The following is a 16,300-nucleotide window of genomic DNA, read 5'->3' as shown; positions in this document are numbered from 1 at the left end:
ACTCCAATTCACCCTCCACCAGCACCGGAGCAGGAGGCTCAAGCGAAGGAACAACAGGTACCTCATACTTCCGCAACAACGACCGATGGAACACATTATGAATAGCAAACGATGCCGGGAGATCCAAACGAAACGACACAGGGTTAAGAATTTCCAAGATCCTATAGGGACCGATGAACCGAGGCTTGAACTTAGGAGAAGAGACCTTCATAGGAACAAAACGAGAAGACAACCACACCAAGTCCCCAACAAGAAGTCGAGGACCCACGCGGCGACGGCGATTAGCAAACTGCTGAGCCCTCTCCTGGGACAACTTCAAATTGTCCACCACATGACTCCAAATCCGATGCAACCTATCCACCACCATGTCCACTCCAGGACAATCAGAAGGCTCCACCTCACCAGAGGAAAAACGAGGATGAAACCCCGAATTACAAAAGAAAGGAGAAACCAAGGTAGCAGAACTAGCCCAATTATTAAGGGCAAACTCAGCAAGCGGCAAAAAGGAAACCCAGTCATCTTGATCAGCAGAAACAAAACACCTTAAATAAGTTTCTAAAGTCTGATTAGTTCGTTCCGTCTGGCCATTCGTCTGGGGATGGAATGCAGACGAAAAGGACAAATCAATGCCCATCTTAGCACAGAACGTCCGCCAAAATCTAGACACAAACTGGGATCCCCTGTCAGAAACGATGTTCTCCGGAATGCCATGCAAACGGACCACGTTTTGAAAAAACAGAGGGACCAACTCAGAGGAAGAAGGTAACTTAGGCAAGGGTACCAGATGAACCATCTTAGAAAAGCGGTCACACACAACCCATATGACGGACATTTTTTGAGAGACAGGGAGATCCGAAATAAAGTCCATGGAAATGTGCATCCAAGGCCTCTTTGGGATAGGCAAAGGTGACAACAATCCACTGGCCCGAGAACAGCAAGGCTTAGCCCGAGCGCAAACTCCACAAGACTGCACGAAAGAACGCACATCCCTCGACAAGGAAGACCACCAAAAAGACCTGGCCACCAAGTCTCTAGTACCAAATATTCCAGGATGACCTGCCAACACAGAAGAATGGACCTCGGAGATGACTCTACTGGTCCAATTATCCGGAACAAACAGTCTTTCCGGCGGACAACGATCAGGTTTATCCGCCTGAAACTCCTGCAAAGCACGTCGCAAGTCTGGGGAGACAGCCGACAAAATCACCCCATCCTTAAGGATACCAGTGGGCTCAGAATTTCCAGGGGAGTCAGGCACAAAACTCCTAGAAAGAGCATCCGCCTTCACATTCTTTGAACCTGGCAGGTATGAAACCACAAAATTGAAACGGGAGAAAAACAGTGACCAACGAGCCTGTCTAGGATTCAGACGCTTGGCAGACTCAAGGTACATCAGATTTTTGTGATCAGTCAAGACCACCACACGATGTCTAGCACCCTCAAGCCAATGACACCACTCCTCAAATGCCCACTTCATGGCCAAAAGCTCCCGATTACCAACATCATAATTCCGTTCAGCGGGCGAAAATTTTCTAGAAAAGAACGCACATGGCTTCGTCACTGAGCCATCGGAACTTCTCTGTGACAAAACCGCCCCCGCTCCGATCTCGGAAGCATCAACCTCAACCTGAAAAGGAAGCGACGTATCTGGCTGACGCAACACAGGAGCAGAAGAAAACCGGCGCTTAAGTTCCTGAAAGGCCTCCACAGCCGCAGGAGACCAATCAGTAACATCAGCACCCTTTTTAGTCAAATCTGTCAAAGGCTTAACAACACTAGAAAAATTAGTTATGAAGCGACGATAAAAATTAGCAAAGCCTAAGAACTTCTGTAGACTCTTAAGAGATGTAGGCTGCGTCCAGTCACAAATAGCCTGAACCTTGACGGGATCCATCTCAATAGTAGAAGGGGAAAAAATATACCCCAAAAAAGAAATCTTCTGGATTCCAAAGAGACATTTAGAACCTTTTACAAACAAAGAATTGGCCCGCAGGACCTGAAACACCTTCCTGACCTGCTGAACATGAGACTCCCAGTCATCAGAAAAAACCAAAACATCATCCAAATACACGATAATAAATTTATCCAGATATTCACGGAAAATATCGTGCATAAAAGACTGGAAGACAGAAGGAGCATTAGAAAGTCCAAAAGGCATCACCAAATACTCGAAATGGCCCTCAGGCGTATTAAATGCGGTTTTCCACTCATCACCCTGCCTTATCCGCACAAGATTATACGCACCCCGAAGATCAATCTTAGTGAACCATTTAGCCCCCTTAATGCGAGCGAACAAATCAGTCAACAATGGCAAAGGATACTGATATTTGACTGTAATCTTATTCAAAAGACGATAATCTATGCAAGGCCTCAAGGAACCATCTTTTTTGGCCACAAAAAAAAAACCTGCTCCCAAAGGGGACGAAGATGGACGGATATGTCCCTTTTCCAAGGACTCCTTAACATAATTCCGCATAGCAGTATGCTCTGGCACTGACAGATTGAACAAACGACCTTTAGGGAATTTACTGCCAGGAATCAAATCTACAGCACAATCGCAATCCCTGTGAGGAGGAAGCGAACTGAGCTTAGGCTCCTCAAAAACCTCCCGATAATCAGACAGAAATACCGGAACCTCAGAAGGAGTAGATGAAGCGACAGAAATCGGAGATGCATCATCATGAACCCCCTGACATCCCCAGCTTAACACAGACATTGTTTTCCAGTCCAGGACTGGGTTATGAGTTTGTAACCATGGCAGACCAAGCACTAAGACATCATGTAAATTATACAGTACCAGGAAGCGAATCACCTCCTGATGAACGGGAGTCATACGCATGGTCACTTGTGTCCAGTACTGAGGTTTATTCATAGCCAAAGGTGTAGAGTCAATTCCTTTCAAAGGAATAGGAACTTCCAGAGGTTCCAGACTAAACCCACAGCGATTGGCAAATGACCAATCCATAAGACTCAGGGCAGCGCCTGAATCCACATAGGCATCAACGGAAATGGATGATAATGAACAAATCAGCGTCACAGACAGAATGAACTTAGACTGTAAAGTACCAATGGCAACAGACTTATCAACCTTTTTTGTGCGTTTAGAGCATGCTGATATAACATGAGCTGAATCACCACAATAAAAACACAATCCATTTTTCCGCCTATAATTTTGCCGTTCACTTCTAGACTGAATTCTATCACATTGCATTATCTCAGGTGCCTGTTCAGAAGACACCGCCAAATGGTGCACAGGTTTGCGCTCCCGTAAACGCCGATCAATCTGAATAGCCATAGTCATGGACTCATTCAGACCTGTAGGCGCCGGGAACCCCACCATAACATCTTTAATGGCCTCAGAAAGGCCATCTCTGAATTTTGCAGCCAGAACGCACTCATTCCACTGAGTAAGCACCGACCATTTCCGAAATTTCTGACAATATATTTCTGCTTCATCTTGCCCCTGAGAGAGAGCCAATAAAGCTTTTTCAGCCTGAATCTCTAGGTTAGGTTCCTCATAGAGCAAACCCAATGCCAGAAAAAACGCATCCACATTGAGCAACGCAGGATCCCCTGGTGCCAATGCAAATGCACAATTCTGAGGGTCACCCCGCAGGAAAGATATAACAATCTTGACCTGCTGAGCAGGGTCTCCAGAGGAGCGAGATTTCAAGGAAAGAAACAACTTGCAATTGTTCTTAAAATTCAGAAAACTAGATCTATCTCCAGAAAAAAACTCTGGGATAGGAATTCTAGGTTCAGACATAGGCGTATGTACAACAAAATCTTGTATATTTTGAACCTTAGCAGCAAGATTATTCAGGCTGGAAGCCAAACTCTGGACGTCCATGATAAACAGCTGAGGTCAGAGCCATTCAAGGATTAAGAGGAGGAAAGAAGCAGCCAAGCTGCAATTAAGGCTAGGCAGCAAACACTGAGGAGGGAAGAAAAAAAAAAAAAAAGAAAAAAAAAAAAAAAAAACTTCCTCAGACTACTTTTCCTCCTACTTCAGCCAAAACGATGACCAATTTTTTTTTTTAGGCCGGCTATACTGTCATGATCCCAATGGCAGGGGATCACAAAAGGACAAGCAAAAAAAACAAAACAAGCTCTAGGGTGATGGAACCTGAGCTGACCGCGATCCTGAACCTAAACACACAACTAGCAGTAGCCGGGGAACGTGCCTACGATGATTCCTAGACGTCTCGCGCCAGCCGAAGGATTAACTTCCCCTATCAGAAGAAACACAGACCTCACTTGCCTCCAGAGAAACACCCCACAGAAATAGCAGCCCCCCACATGTAATAACGGTGAAATGAGAGGAAAGCACATACGTAGTTATGAAAATAGAATCAGCAAAAATGAGGCCCGCTAAAGCTAGATAGCAGAGGATACAAAAGTGAACTGCGCGGTCAGCGAAAAACCCTTCAAAAAACCATCCTGAAATTACTTGAACTCATGTGCCAACTCATGGAACATGAGGAGTAATTTCAGCCCACTAGAGCAACCAGCAGCAAGGAATCACATATCTGCAAGCTGGCCTAAGACAAAAATTAAGCAAAACGTGGAACAGGAAAATCAAAACTTAGCTTGTCCTGAAGATAACAGACGCAGGGAGCAGAGGTAAAAAGACACGCTGATTACATTGATAGCCGGCGAGGAAATGACAAAAAAGCCAGGTTAAATAGGAAACTCCCATAACCTGATGGAACAGGTGGACACCAGAGACCGCAGAGAACACAAGTCACCCAGTACCATCAGTAACCACCAGAGGGAGCCCAAAAACAGAACTCACAACATAGACTATCCCTCAAAACCTAACCATCATCTCAATTCCAGCGCCTTATACTTAGCAAGCTCTCATAATCTCTTCCATAAATTTGGAATCCAGAATACTTCCTCACCTTAACAACATACACATTAGACTGTAGTCAGGAATATTGATGAGATCATCCGACAGTCTTAATGTGTAAAGGGGCTTCCTCACTCTCCCCCGTTAAATGATGTTGGGGTAGATGAGGATCTGACCAGTTGGATTTCCAATGATCCATTTGTTCTCGGGGAGATAAGCTGCCGCCAGGGGAGTCTGGCACTGGCTCTCTCTTGCAGAGCACAATAGTGATACCGGTGTACGGCGGAGTTAGGTGAGATAGGTGTTGGTCAAATGATTGTTTAGCTGACAACTATCTATTGTGTATTATGCCGTAAGGGCACAATCGGACGAACGTATTATTTTCACGAGAATCGCACTGTAATCCTTGTACTGGCCGTCGGCTCTTCTGACCTGAGCGTGATAGTATGTATTTCTATGCAACTGTCACAGGCTGTCACTGGCTCAGGTTAGGAGAGCCGAAAGCCAGTCTGAAGATTGCGATGTGATCTTCGTGCGAGTAATGAGACCGCCTGACTGCACCCTATGGCCCCCACACACATCAGACTAATGCCAACCTAATCCGCCGATATTGACAGGTTCAGCCGACACTTTAATGAGTATGTGGTCGTAGACGGACTAATTGTCAGCGGGGATGTTAATTGGGCATATCCGATTTCGGACTGCCGACCGCATTGTTCTCCCAGAGGTAAGCCAGCCTTTTCAAGGAGGACACAGGAGCACATGGCAGAATGAGCGCTCTTGAGTATGGGAGTGTCAGCTGTGATGACTGTCAGTCGAACGATCGGCCAAACCACAATTCGGCCAACAGCCGTCTATTGTGTATGGTTGACTTTAGTCTTTAATACCTACCCATAGCCAGTCACTTAACATTACCTATAAAGGAAAATATCTGCATAGCATGGTATAGACTGGAAAATGATATACATTTTTATTTTCTGTTCTAATTATTTTTTTTCTTACAGAATTACACCAAATCCATAAGAAAAAGATTCCATCTGCCTGTGCAATAAAATCTAGGTCAGAAACGGAGATGTCACTGTAGTCAAAGGGAGGATAGACATAAGCATGAGGCATGGACATATCAAGGGAAAAAATTTGGCAATGGCATTTATGGGCAAATGACCTAGGACCTGCCATGATGGTAGGTTGCGCGTCTGAAGTACATACCACAGTCGTTATACCTGAAGTTACAATGTGGATACGCAAGTTCTCACCTCCATTTGCCAGTAGGTTTTCTTGGGCTTTCTCTGCAGAGTCAACCATGATTTCCCCAATATACTGAGCAATTTTCTTAATTACACTGAGGGGGAGAAAGGACAGTAGGATTACCAAGAGGAGAGGTTCATGTATCATCATATTATAACCTGCACAAGACCAAGCCAGCACCTGGCGATCTGCATCAGTCATATATCATATATGGTTACTATATCAGTGGTGACATCCACTAATGCCGATTGCTGTGCCCAAAGGGATTTTCCGACTTCTGCTTCAATCTCCATGTCCATCAAGAGGTGCAAAATCCAAAGACTATGTTCGATATAGCGAAAAAGCAATACATTTTTAGCTGTGTGAGCTTTTTTGTGCAAAAATCTGCTGCAAAAAAAGCCTGTGCTCACTGTCCAATAAAAGAAGCTGCATAACTCATTGGGTTTTTTCGGTTGTGTACTTTTTTTCCCATTTGTTGCAAAAATGTATTTGGCTGAAAATTGATTCTAGTTGTTTTAATAAGGTTGTTTCAGATGAATAAGCCATTTGCAGAACTTTACGCAACTAAATCTGCAACACATATGCAGCATGTGAACAGACATTTATGTGGAGCCAGAAAAGGTAATGCAAAGTCACAATTGTGGGGTATTTTTTTTAAAGAAAAGGAACCTGAGGAAATTAAATTTACTCCACCCGGCAGCCTCAGACTTTCAGTCATAGAAGCATGACTTTCGTCACTGCTCAGTACATAGTGAGTGGCGGTTCAAACCATGCCCCGGCACTGACTGACAGCCGATTCTGTAATGATGATCTGCTGAGCTGCCTGTCAGTAAGTGCTAGGACATGGTTACAGAGCGGTGACTGAAACTACACCGACGCGCCCCTATGACTGAAAGCACGAAGCTGCCGGAAGCAATAAAGTTCACTTTCTACTGGAAGTGGGGCTTTTAGTGCTGTGGCCATGGCCACATGGTTTCAGAGCTCTATTAACCTACAGATTAATCCCATATCAAAAATAAGATCGACCAAACAAGCCAAGTTTTTACTGAACAACCACCTCAACCCCTAATTATAACAGACCACTTCCTCTCCCTCATAATCTTGCTCACCTACATCACTAAAAGAGTTCTGATCTCCTCTCCAAATTCCATTTCACTATTTGTGCACTTGACCCCATGCCTTCCCACCTCCTCTCCAACCTCACCACCACGCTTATCCCAGCCCTAATCCATTTCTTCAGTCATTAACTTCTGCTACCTTCTCTTCCGCTTTCAAACATGCTACAATCACACCTATGCAGAAGAAACTATGCCTCGATCCGACCTCTATGTCCAGATGTTGTCCCATACCGCTGCTCCCGTTCGCCAGCAAACTCCTCGAACAGCATGTCCACTCTGAACTTTCCACCCACCTCTCATCTAACTCACTCTTTGACAACCTACAGTCCGGCTTCTGTCCCCACCACTCCACCAAATTACTAATGACTTACTTACTCTCTCCTCCATACTTGTACATTCCTCACCCAATTACCTCCAAGAATTCTCCTAAGTATCTTCCATCCTCTGGACTTCTACTTCGTGTTATTCGCCACATTCGGAACTTTCAGATGGGGCTTGAAAACCCATCTCTTCGAGAACGTTTACAGCCACCACGGAGCCCCTGCCACCTCACCGCCACTAGACCTACCGCAACCCCCTATCCTACTGTCTCCTACCCCATTATCCTGTAGACTGTAGGCCCACATGGACAGGGCCGTCTGCCCTCTGTTCCAGTCTGTCATTGTTAGTTTGTTAATATAATAGACTGAAAATATAAAATATAGACTGAAAATGCAAAGCAAAATTCTTGAACTGGGTGTGCAATTTCAAAGAATTTGTAGTGGAAAATGTCAACGAATACAAGACAAAAAAAAACGCAATAAAAAAAACAAACAAATCATGATACGGCCACTTTAAATATGGATGTAGGGTGTAGAATTTAATTACAGGTTTAAAGTGACAGTACGCTGCAAAACCTTCTTCACTGTTCAAAAGTGACATGGAAAAACACTCAGAGCCAGAGACTAGCCACAGTAAATAAATAATGGTAGGAGATGAGACGGCACACTGAAAATATCTCCCTTCTCTCTTGTACCGGACAGAGACAGCGCTGACAGGTTCAGACTGCTTGGTTACACCGGAGCTGTATATCCCATAACACTACAGGGCTGCAGACGGTAGGAGTAGCTGCAGTCCTAATACAGAAATCCAGCTCATATATACCTGGACGTGCACATGTACACTGACCATGGCTATGCCTTCTGCTAAGAATGATCCTATAGGAGTATGTTCACACATGTATTTTACATGAATTTCGGAATAGTTTTTGCTCCAAAATCCTCCTTAAAAATCCTACTTCAAATAATGTATCAATAAGTTTCCTATTGTTTTCAATAGGAAAATTCGCCTCTAATGCACATTGTTCGGGGGGGGGTTAGTTTGGATAAAGGCTACAAATGGCTATGTGCATACAGAGTTTTCTGAGGAGCTTTTGGAGCAGAAACCATGCAGAAATTGAGCATCAACTCCCCAAATCAAATTTCAAGACTCCTCAAAAGCTTGTAGGTTTTGTCCAGATTGGCTATGTTCACATGCAGCGTTTTTGGTGCATTTTTTAAAGGGAACCTGTCACCCCGTTTTTTCAGATTGAGATATAAATACTGTTAAATAGGGCCTGCGCTGTGCGTTACAATAGTGTATGTAGTGTACCCTGATTCCCCACTTATGCTGCGCAATACATTACCAAAGTCGCCGTTTTCGCCTGTCAATCAGTCTGGTCTGGTCAGGTGGGCGTGGTGACATCGCTCTTTTCTTCCCCAGCTTTCCGTTGGTGGCTGCGCGCACGTGAAGAAGCAGCGCGCGATCTGCGCTATTACCCCCTGTCATCGGTGGGGGCGGCCATCTTCCTGGGGCCGCGCGTGCGCAGATGGAGTGCTCTGCTGCACGGGGCTTCAGGAAAATGGCCGCGGGATGCTGCGCGTGCGCAGAAGAGATCGCGGCGGCCATTTTTCCAAAGCCGAGATGCAAATAACGTAGTTATTATTTTTTTAATTATTATTATATCTTTTTACTATTATTCTTACTATTATATCTTTTTACTATTGATGCTGCATAGGCAGTTTCAAAAGACAGCATCCGTCGCTGGATTCCTGCTTTTGACGGCCCATAGGCTTCCATTATAGCCAACGACAGGCAGCGCAGAATCCATCGCTGGCCGATTTTCCGACGTACACATAAAACGATCATCTATGCGTTGTCCCCGCATGACGGACAGCAATTTTACGACAGATCCAGTGCACGACGGATGAAACATGTGGCCATCCATCACAATCAGTCACTGATACAAGTCTATGAGAAAAAATCTGATGCAGCAGAAACATTTGCTGGATCCGTTTATTCATAAAACGATGGATTTTGACAGAAACAAAAAGACAGAAGTGTGAAAGAGGCCTAATGCGGCTGATGTGATTTATCTGGACTTTGCAAAGGCATTTGATACTGTATCACATAACAGCCTTATTCTGAAGCTACAGAAGCAAGGACTGAGGGAAACTATATGCAGATGGGTACAGAATTGGTTAAATGACAGGAAAGAAAGAGCTGTCATAAATGGTATATAGTCAGCAGTGGGGACTGCAGGGATCCGTACTGGAAGCGTTGGGGACTGCACGGATCTGTACTGGAAGCAGTGGGGACCACAGGGATCTGTGCAGGAAGTAGTGGGGACTGCAGGGATCTGTACTGGAAGCAGTGGGGACTGCAGGGATCTGTACTGGAAGCAGTGGGGACCACAGGGAATTGTACTGGAAGCAGTGGGGACCGCAGGGATCTGTACTGGAAGCAGTGGGGACCACAGGGATCTGTGCAGGAAGTAGTGGGGACTGCAGGGATCTGTACTGGAAGCAGTGGGGACTGCAGGGATCTGTACTGGAAGCAGTGGGGACCACAGGGAATTGTACTGGAAGCAGTGGGGACCACAGGGATTTGTACTGGAAGCAGTGGGGACCGCAGGGATCTGTACTGGAAGCAGTGGGGACCGCAGGGATCTGTACTGGGAGCAGTGGGGACCGCAGGGATCTGTACTGGAAGCAGTGGGGACTGCAGGGATCTGTACTGGAAGCAGTGGGGACTGCAGGGATCTGTACTGGAAGCAGTGGGGACCACAGGGAATTGTACTGGAAGCAGTGGGGACCACAGGGATTTGTACTGGAAGCAGTGGGGACCGCAGGGATCTGTACTGGAAGCATTGGGGACCGCAGGGATCTGTACTGGAAGCAGTGGGGACCACAGGGAATTGTACTGGAAGCAGTGGGGACCGCAGGGATCTGTACTGGAAGCAGTGGGGACCGCAGGGATCTGTACTGGAAGCAGTGGGGACCGCAGGGATCTGTACTGGAAGCAGTGGGGACTGCAGGGATCTGTACTGGAAGCAGTGGGGACTGCAGGGATCTGTACTGGAAGCAGTGGGGACCACAGGGAATTGTACTGGAAGCAGTGGGGACCACAGGGATTTGTACTGGAAGCAGTGGGGACCGCAGGGATCTGTACTGGAAGCATTGGGGACCGCAGGGATCTGTACTGGAAGCAGTGGGGACCACAGGGAATTGTACTGGAAGCAGTGGGGACCACAGGGATTTGTACTGGAAGCAGTGGGGACCGCAGGGATCTGTACTGGAAGCAGTGGGGACCACAGGGATCTGTACTGGGAGCAGTGGGGACCGCAGGGATTTGTACTGGAAGCAGTGGGGACCGCAGGGATTTGTACTGGAAGCAGTGGGGACCACAGGGATTTGTACTGGAAGCAGTGGGGACCGCAGGGATCTGTACTGGAAGCATTGGGGACCGCAGGGATCTGTACTGGAAGCAGTGGGGACCACAGGGATCTGTACTGGAAGCAGTGGGGACCGCAGGGATCTGTACTGGAAGCAGTGGGGACTGCAGGGATCTGTACTGGAAGCAGTGGGGACCGCAGGGATTTGTACTGGAAGCAGTGGGGACCACAGGGATCTGTACTGGAAGCAGTGAGGACCGGAGGGATCTGTACTGGAAGCAGTGAGGACCGCAGGGATTTGTACTGGAAGCAGTGGGGACCGCAGGGATTTGTACTGGAAGCAGTGGGGACCGCAGGGATCTGTACTGGAAGCAGTGGGGACCGCAGGGATCTGTACTGGGAGCAGTGGGGACCGCAGGGATTTGTACTGGAAGCAGTGGGGACCACAGGGATTTGTACTGGAAGCAGTGGGGACCGCAGGGATCTGTACTGGAAGCATTGGGGACCGCAGGGATCTGTACTGAAAGCAGTGGGGACCGCAGGGATCTGTACTGGAAGCAGTGGGGACCGCAGGGATTTGTACTGGAAGCAGTGGGGACCGCAGGGATCTGTACTGGAAGCAGTGGGGACTGCAGGGATCTGTACTGGAAGCAGTGGGGACCGCAGTGATTTGTACTGGAAGCAGTGGGGACCACAGGGATCTGTACTGGAAGCAGTGAGGACCGGAGGGATCTGTACTGGAAGCAGTGAGGACCGCAGGGATTTGTACTGGAAGCAGTGGGGACCGCAGGGATTTGTACTGGAAGCAGTGGGGACCGCAGGGATTTGTACTGGAAGCAGTGGGGACCGCAGGGATCTGTACTGGAAGCAATTGGGACAGCAGGGATCTGTACTGGAAGCAGTGGGGACCACAGGGATCTGTACTGGAAACAGTGTGGACTGCAGGGATCTGTGCTAGGATCGTTTCTTTTTAACCTCTCTATTATTGACCTAGTGGATGGGATTGAGAGTAAAGTGTCAGTCTTTGCTGACGACACCAAACTATGTAAGATACTAAAATTTGACCTTGACATTAAAATATTGCAAAAACGTTCTGAATAAAATGTCTGAATGGGCAAACACTTGGCAAATGAGATTTAATGTAGATAAATGTAGAGCATTGGACCATGGACGGGGTAATCCTATTGCTGTATGTACATTAAATGGGAGCATACTCGGGACTACAGAACAGGAGAAGGACTTGGGTATTCTGGCTACAAATAAGTTGAGCAGCAGTACTCAATGTCAGGCAGCAGCTGCAAAAGCAAACAAGATTTTAGGATGTAAAAAAAGAGAGAGAAAATCCTGGGATCCCAACATATTGTTACCTCTTTAGAAATCACTTGTGAGGCCACATCTAGAATATGGGATCCAGTTTTGGGCTCCACATTTTAAAAAGAATATTCAGAAGTTAGAGTCAGATCAAAGGCGGCAACTAGATTATTACCAGCAATGGAAGGCCTCTCATATGATGGGAGGTTGGAAAAGTTGGGCTTGTTTATCTTTGAAAAAAAAAGACGTCTCAGATGAGATCTCATTTATAACAAGACATCAAATCCAAAACCCATCACAGAAAAAAGGCCATACTTTCCAATACCTGGTCACAATACTAATGTACTTCAGGATGAAGCAGACCCCCAGCATTTAGTATTAGCCAAAATGGATTGCAAAGCTTTCTTCTTACTTTAGTCTTCATGTCATCTATATTTGATAATTGCACCACCAAGTGAGCGTAGTGACCTCCATTGCGGAAGTTTTCAAATACTCTACCAGGGAATTCTCACTTGTTGTAGGGTCTCCATTCGAGTACGGCAGACGAAAAGCCAACACAAGCACGCAGTGTGTACATAGAAATCATGGGACCCCATAGCAGAAGTTCTAATTGCCCCCCCTCAACAAAAAAGAAGTAAAACAGAAGAGCACATCTCAAAACTTTGCAGCCTTTACCAAATAATTTTACTTCTAATGAGGCCCTAGATTCCCCTTTTTTCTCTTTTTTTTTGTGTTGTTCCAATACACACAAAGGAAATAAACATATGTATAACAAAACGTGTAATTGCAATAAGTTTCTGGGAGAAATACCTTATTTTCTGGAACAATTTCATGGATGCCAACATTTTTGGCCATGGCTAAATATATATTTTATTTTTCTTTACTGTTTATAAAAACTGCCTTCAGTCCCAATATTTTGAGAATCATACCTTTTTTATTGTTTTGGGGGAATTCAATAGAACAACACATAGCAACCAAGCCGGCAATACATTGCAATCAGGCTTATGAACCGTAGACTATGTTTATAGGATGGCTAGCTTCAAATAGGAGCAAAATAAAACATTTTTTTTTGGGTTGTGCTCAAATCCCTGAAGTAGAAATGGCCAGATGAAGCACAGACCAGTGCGAAACGGCTGTAGCCTTGGTGCCTCGTGCACTTTCCCCATGTGTTTTTGCATTATTGCTTGAAGATTGTACAACTTTTCGTTTTACTGATGAGCGCTATCCCTGTCCTCCAGCTTTGAACTGTGCTTTAGGCCTCATTCATACGTCCCTGTTTGAACACCTACATAAATACTTGGAGTTTTTGGATCAGTGTGTCAGAGTTTGTCCATTTTTACAATCAGCCATCAGTGTTTTTTTATGAATGGATAAATAAATTACAAAGCTTCTCCTATTCTTTGCAATACGGTCAACACACGGACTTTACATTGATGACGTCCATGTGAGGTGTTTTTCATAGACCCATAGACTTGCATTGGCCCTTTTCATCTGCGATACCGAAAAAAAAAAATGTTAGTGTGAACAGCACCATAAATTACAATGGATGCATGTTCTGTCTGTGAAAACAAATGAGGCCTTATCGGAAGTGGTGTGCCCAAAAAACAGCAATTCTGCCATTGATTCTATTTCTCTTTCTCAATGTTTACCCCATTGGGTAAATATTATTATATTTTATTAGTTTGGACAATTACACACGGAAATTCCAAATATGTTAATTACCGTATATACTCGAGTATAAGCCGACCCGAGTATAAGCCGAGACCCCTAATTTTGCTACAAAAAACTGGGAAAACTTAATGACTTGAGTATAAGCCTAGGGTGGGAAATGCAGCAGCTACCGGTAAATTTCAAAAGTAAAAATAGATACCAATAAAAGTAAAATTAATTGATACATCAGTAGGTTAAGTGTTTTTGAATACCCATATTGAATCAGGAGCCCCATATAATGTTCCATAAAGTTTATGATGGGCTCCATAAGATGCTCCATATTAAAATATGCCCCATACAGTGCTGCACAAAGGTTAATAATGGCCCTATAAGATGCTCCATAGAAACTTTTGCCCCATACAATACTGTATAAAGGTTGATGGCCCCATAAAATGCTCCATAGATTATGCCCCATAAAATGCTCCATAGATTATGTCCCATAAAATGCTCCATAGATTATGCCCCATAAAATGCTCCATAGATTATGCCCCATAAGATGCTCCATAGATTATGCCCCATAAGATGCTCCATAGATTATGCTCCATAACATGCTCCATAGATTATGCCGCATAAAATGCTCTATAGATTATGCCCCATAAAATGCTCCATAGATTATGCTCCATAACATGCTCCATAGATTATGCCCCATAAAATGCTCTATAGATTATGCCCCATAAAATGCTCCATAGATTATGCCCCATAAGATGCTCCATAGATTATGCCGGGTCCCTGGCAGCTGATCACTGTCATATAGTCTCCGGGAGCTGGCAGCTTCTTCCTATGTTCTGCGGTCATGTACCGCTTATTAAAGTAATGAATATGCGTCGATATTCCGCTGAACACAGGAACAAGCTGCCGGAGACCATCGGAGATGCAGGGCCCGTGCCAGGAGCAGGTGAGTATGTGACTGCCGCCGCTCCCCCTCTCCCGCCGACCCCCTGGGACAACGACTCAAGTGTAAGCCGAAAGGGGCACTTTCAGCCAAAAAAAATGGGCTGAAAATCTCGGCTTATACTTAAGTATATACGGTATTTTAGATTTTATTATTTGCATTTTCAGAAGCGGTGGTAGGGTTATTTAAACATTCCTAACCTCTTAAATGCTACTGTCATGATGGACATCAGGCAATTAAGAGTTTAAACTTTTGTGATCCAGCTCTATATAATAAATGCATACATCCATAAATTTAATAGCAAAGCCACAAAAAGATGACTAAAAATCCTCCAAAAATTCAAGAATTAATATAGCAGAAAAGCGTCAGCAGTATTTACCTGCCCAGGTCTCTGAACAAATGCACTATCGGGATGCAGCAAACCCATGTAGCAAAGATGGTGGCAACACAGGTGCAAAATACTAATAAGACAGCCACTCACAGCCTACTAATCCATGGAGGGGTGATTGCTCAGTATATTATTGCACAAAAGAGGCCTGTATAGGGCGCTGATCACATACAGGTAATGCACAGTGTCCAGTTTATAGCCTATTAGTCACTCCCATACTATTCGTTCAGGTGGGCTGCCCAGCACTATCTAAATGCATCCCATTTGTACACCCCAGTTTACAAGACCTCGCGTGCTAGACTTGGCTGCACACTGAAAAATAAAGTGCAAAAAATATATATAAATATGTGAGGTATTGGTCGATGTTTTGGCGAAATATGCAAGCTTGGAACCCAACATCACGGGTCCTCACGCTTGCGAGTCCTAACACTAAACTTAATAGCAAAGCCACAAAAAGAGAACTATGAGAAGGGAGAGACCCAATGAAGGGAGAGTAACTATCTGTATTTGTTGATTAATTGGGGTCCACCTTTTTAAAAATGGAAAAAAAAACCTTTAAGGCTGTGTTCACATTAGGTTTTTTTCCCCAAAAAATTGCGTTACAAAATGCACAGCAGCCTAATTTATGAATGAGTTCTGGAAAGAGCACACCTATTGCGCATTGTTTATGCTATATGGATCTGCTTCAGAATGAGTTGAATTTGTAAATTCAATCTTTAATGAAAGTTCTCTGACGTGTCCACCCAAGGTAACGGCTAGCACATCTAGTAGGCCTTATCTAAAACAATTAATACATTTTAAACTTCTACATTAAACTTTGCTTACACCTATGGTCCAAATTGTCTGAACCAAATTGGACAAATGATGCACAAATATATGGATTTAAAGACCATTTCAGGGTTAAATGCAGGTTCGGATGTCATAGTCTAGCTAACAGGAGGCAGCCCATGTCATAAAATCCAGAAAATGTCCATTATACTGGGAGTGGTAGATGGCCTTGGGTGATTCTGCGTTACCTGATGTTACCTACTTCCCATAAAGGGTGTGCTGAATATTTTCCTAATGAAATATTGAGGAGTCTACTTTCTTT

At 44.9% G+C, this 16,300-nt stretch overlaps 1 protein-coding gene across 1 annotated transcript in view; it reads right to left on the bottom strand.

The window, feature by feature from the left end:
- The window catches only part of ATP6V1C2 (ATPase H+ transporting V1 subunit C2), a 91,513-nt gene that overhangs the window by 48,897 nt on the left and 26,316 nt on the right, over positions 1 to 16,300 (bottom strand). The window contains exon 4 of the mRNA XM_069728094.1: positions 6,109 to 6,194. Coding sequence (XP_069584195.1) covers positions 6,109 to 6,194 — 86 coding nt within the window. The remainder of the gene's footprint in view (positions 1 to 6,108; positions 6,195 to 16,300) is intronic.

This window comes from Ranitomeya imitator, chromosome 5 (genome assembly GCF_032444005.1).
Source record: "Ranitomeya imitator isolate aRanImi1 chromosome 5, aRanImi1.pri, whole genome shotgun sequence".
In the NCBI taxonomy this organism is placed as follows: Eukaryota; Metazoa; Chordata; class Amphibia; order Anura; family Dendrobatidae; genus Ranitomeya; species Ranitomeya imitator.
The sequence above is the reverse complement of the archived record's forward strand: the minus strand, read 5'-3'. Positions and strand labels throughout refer to the sequence as shown.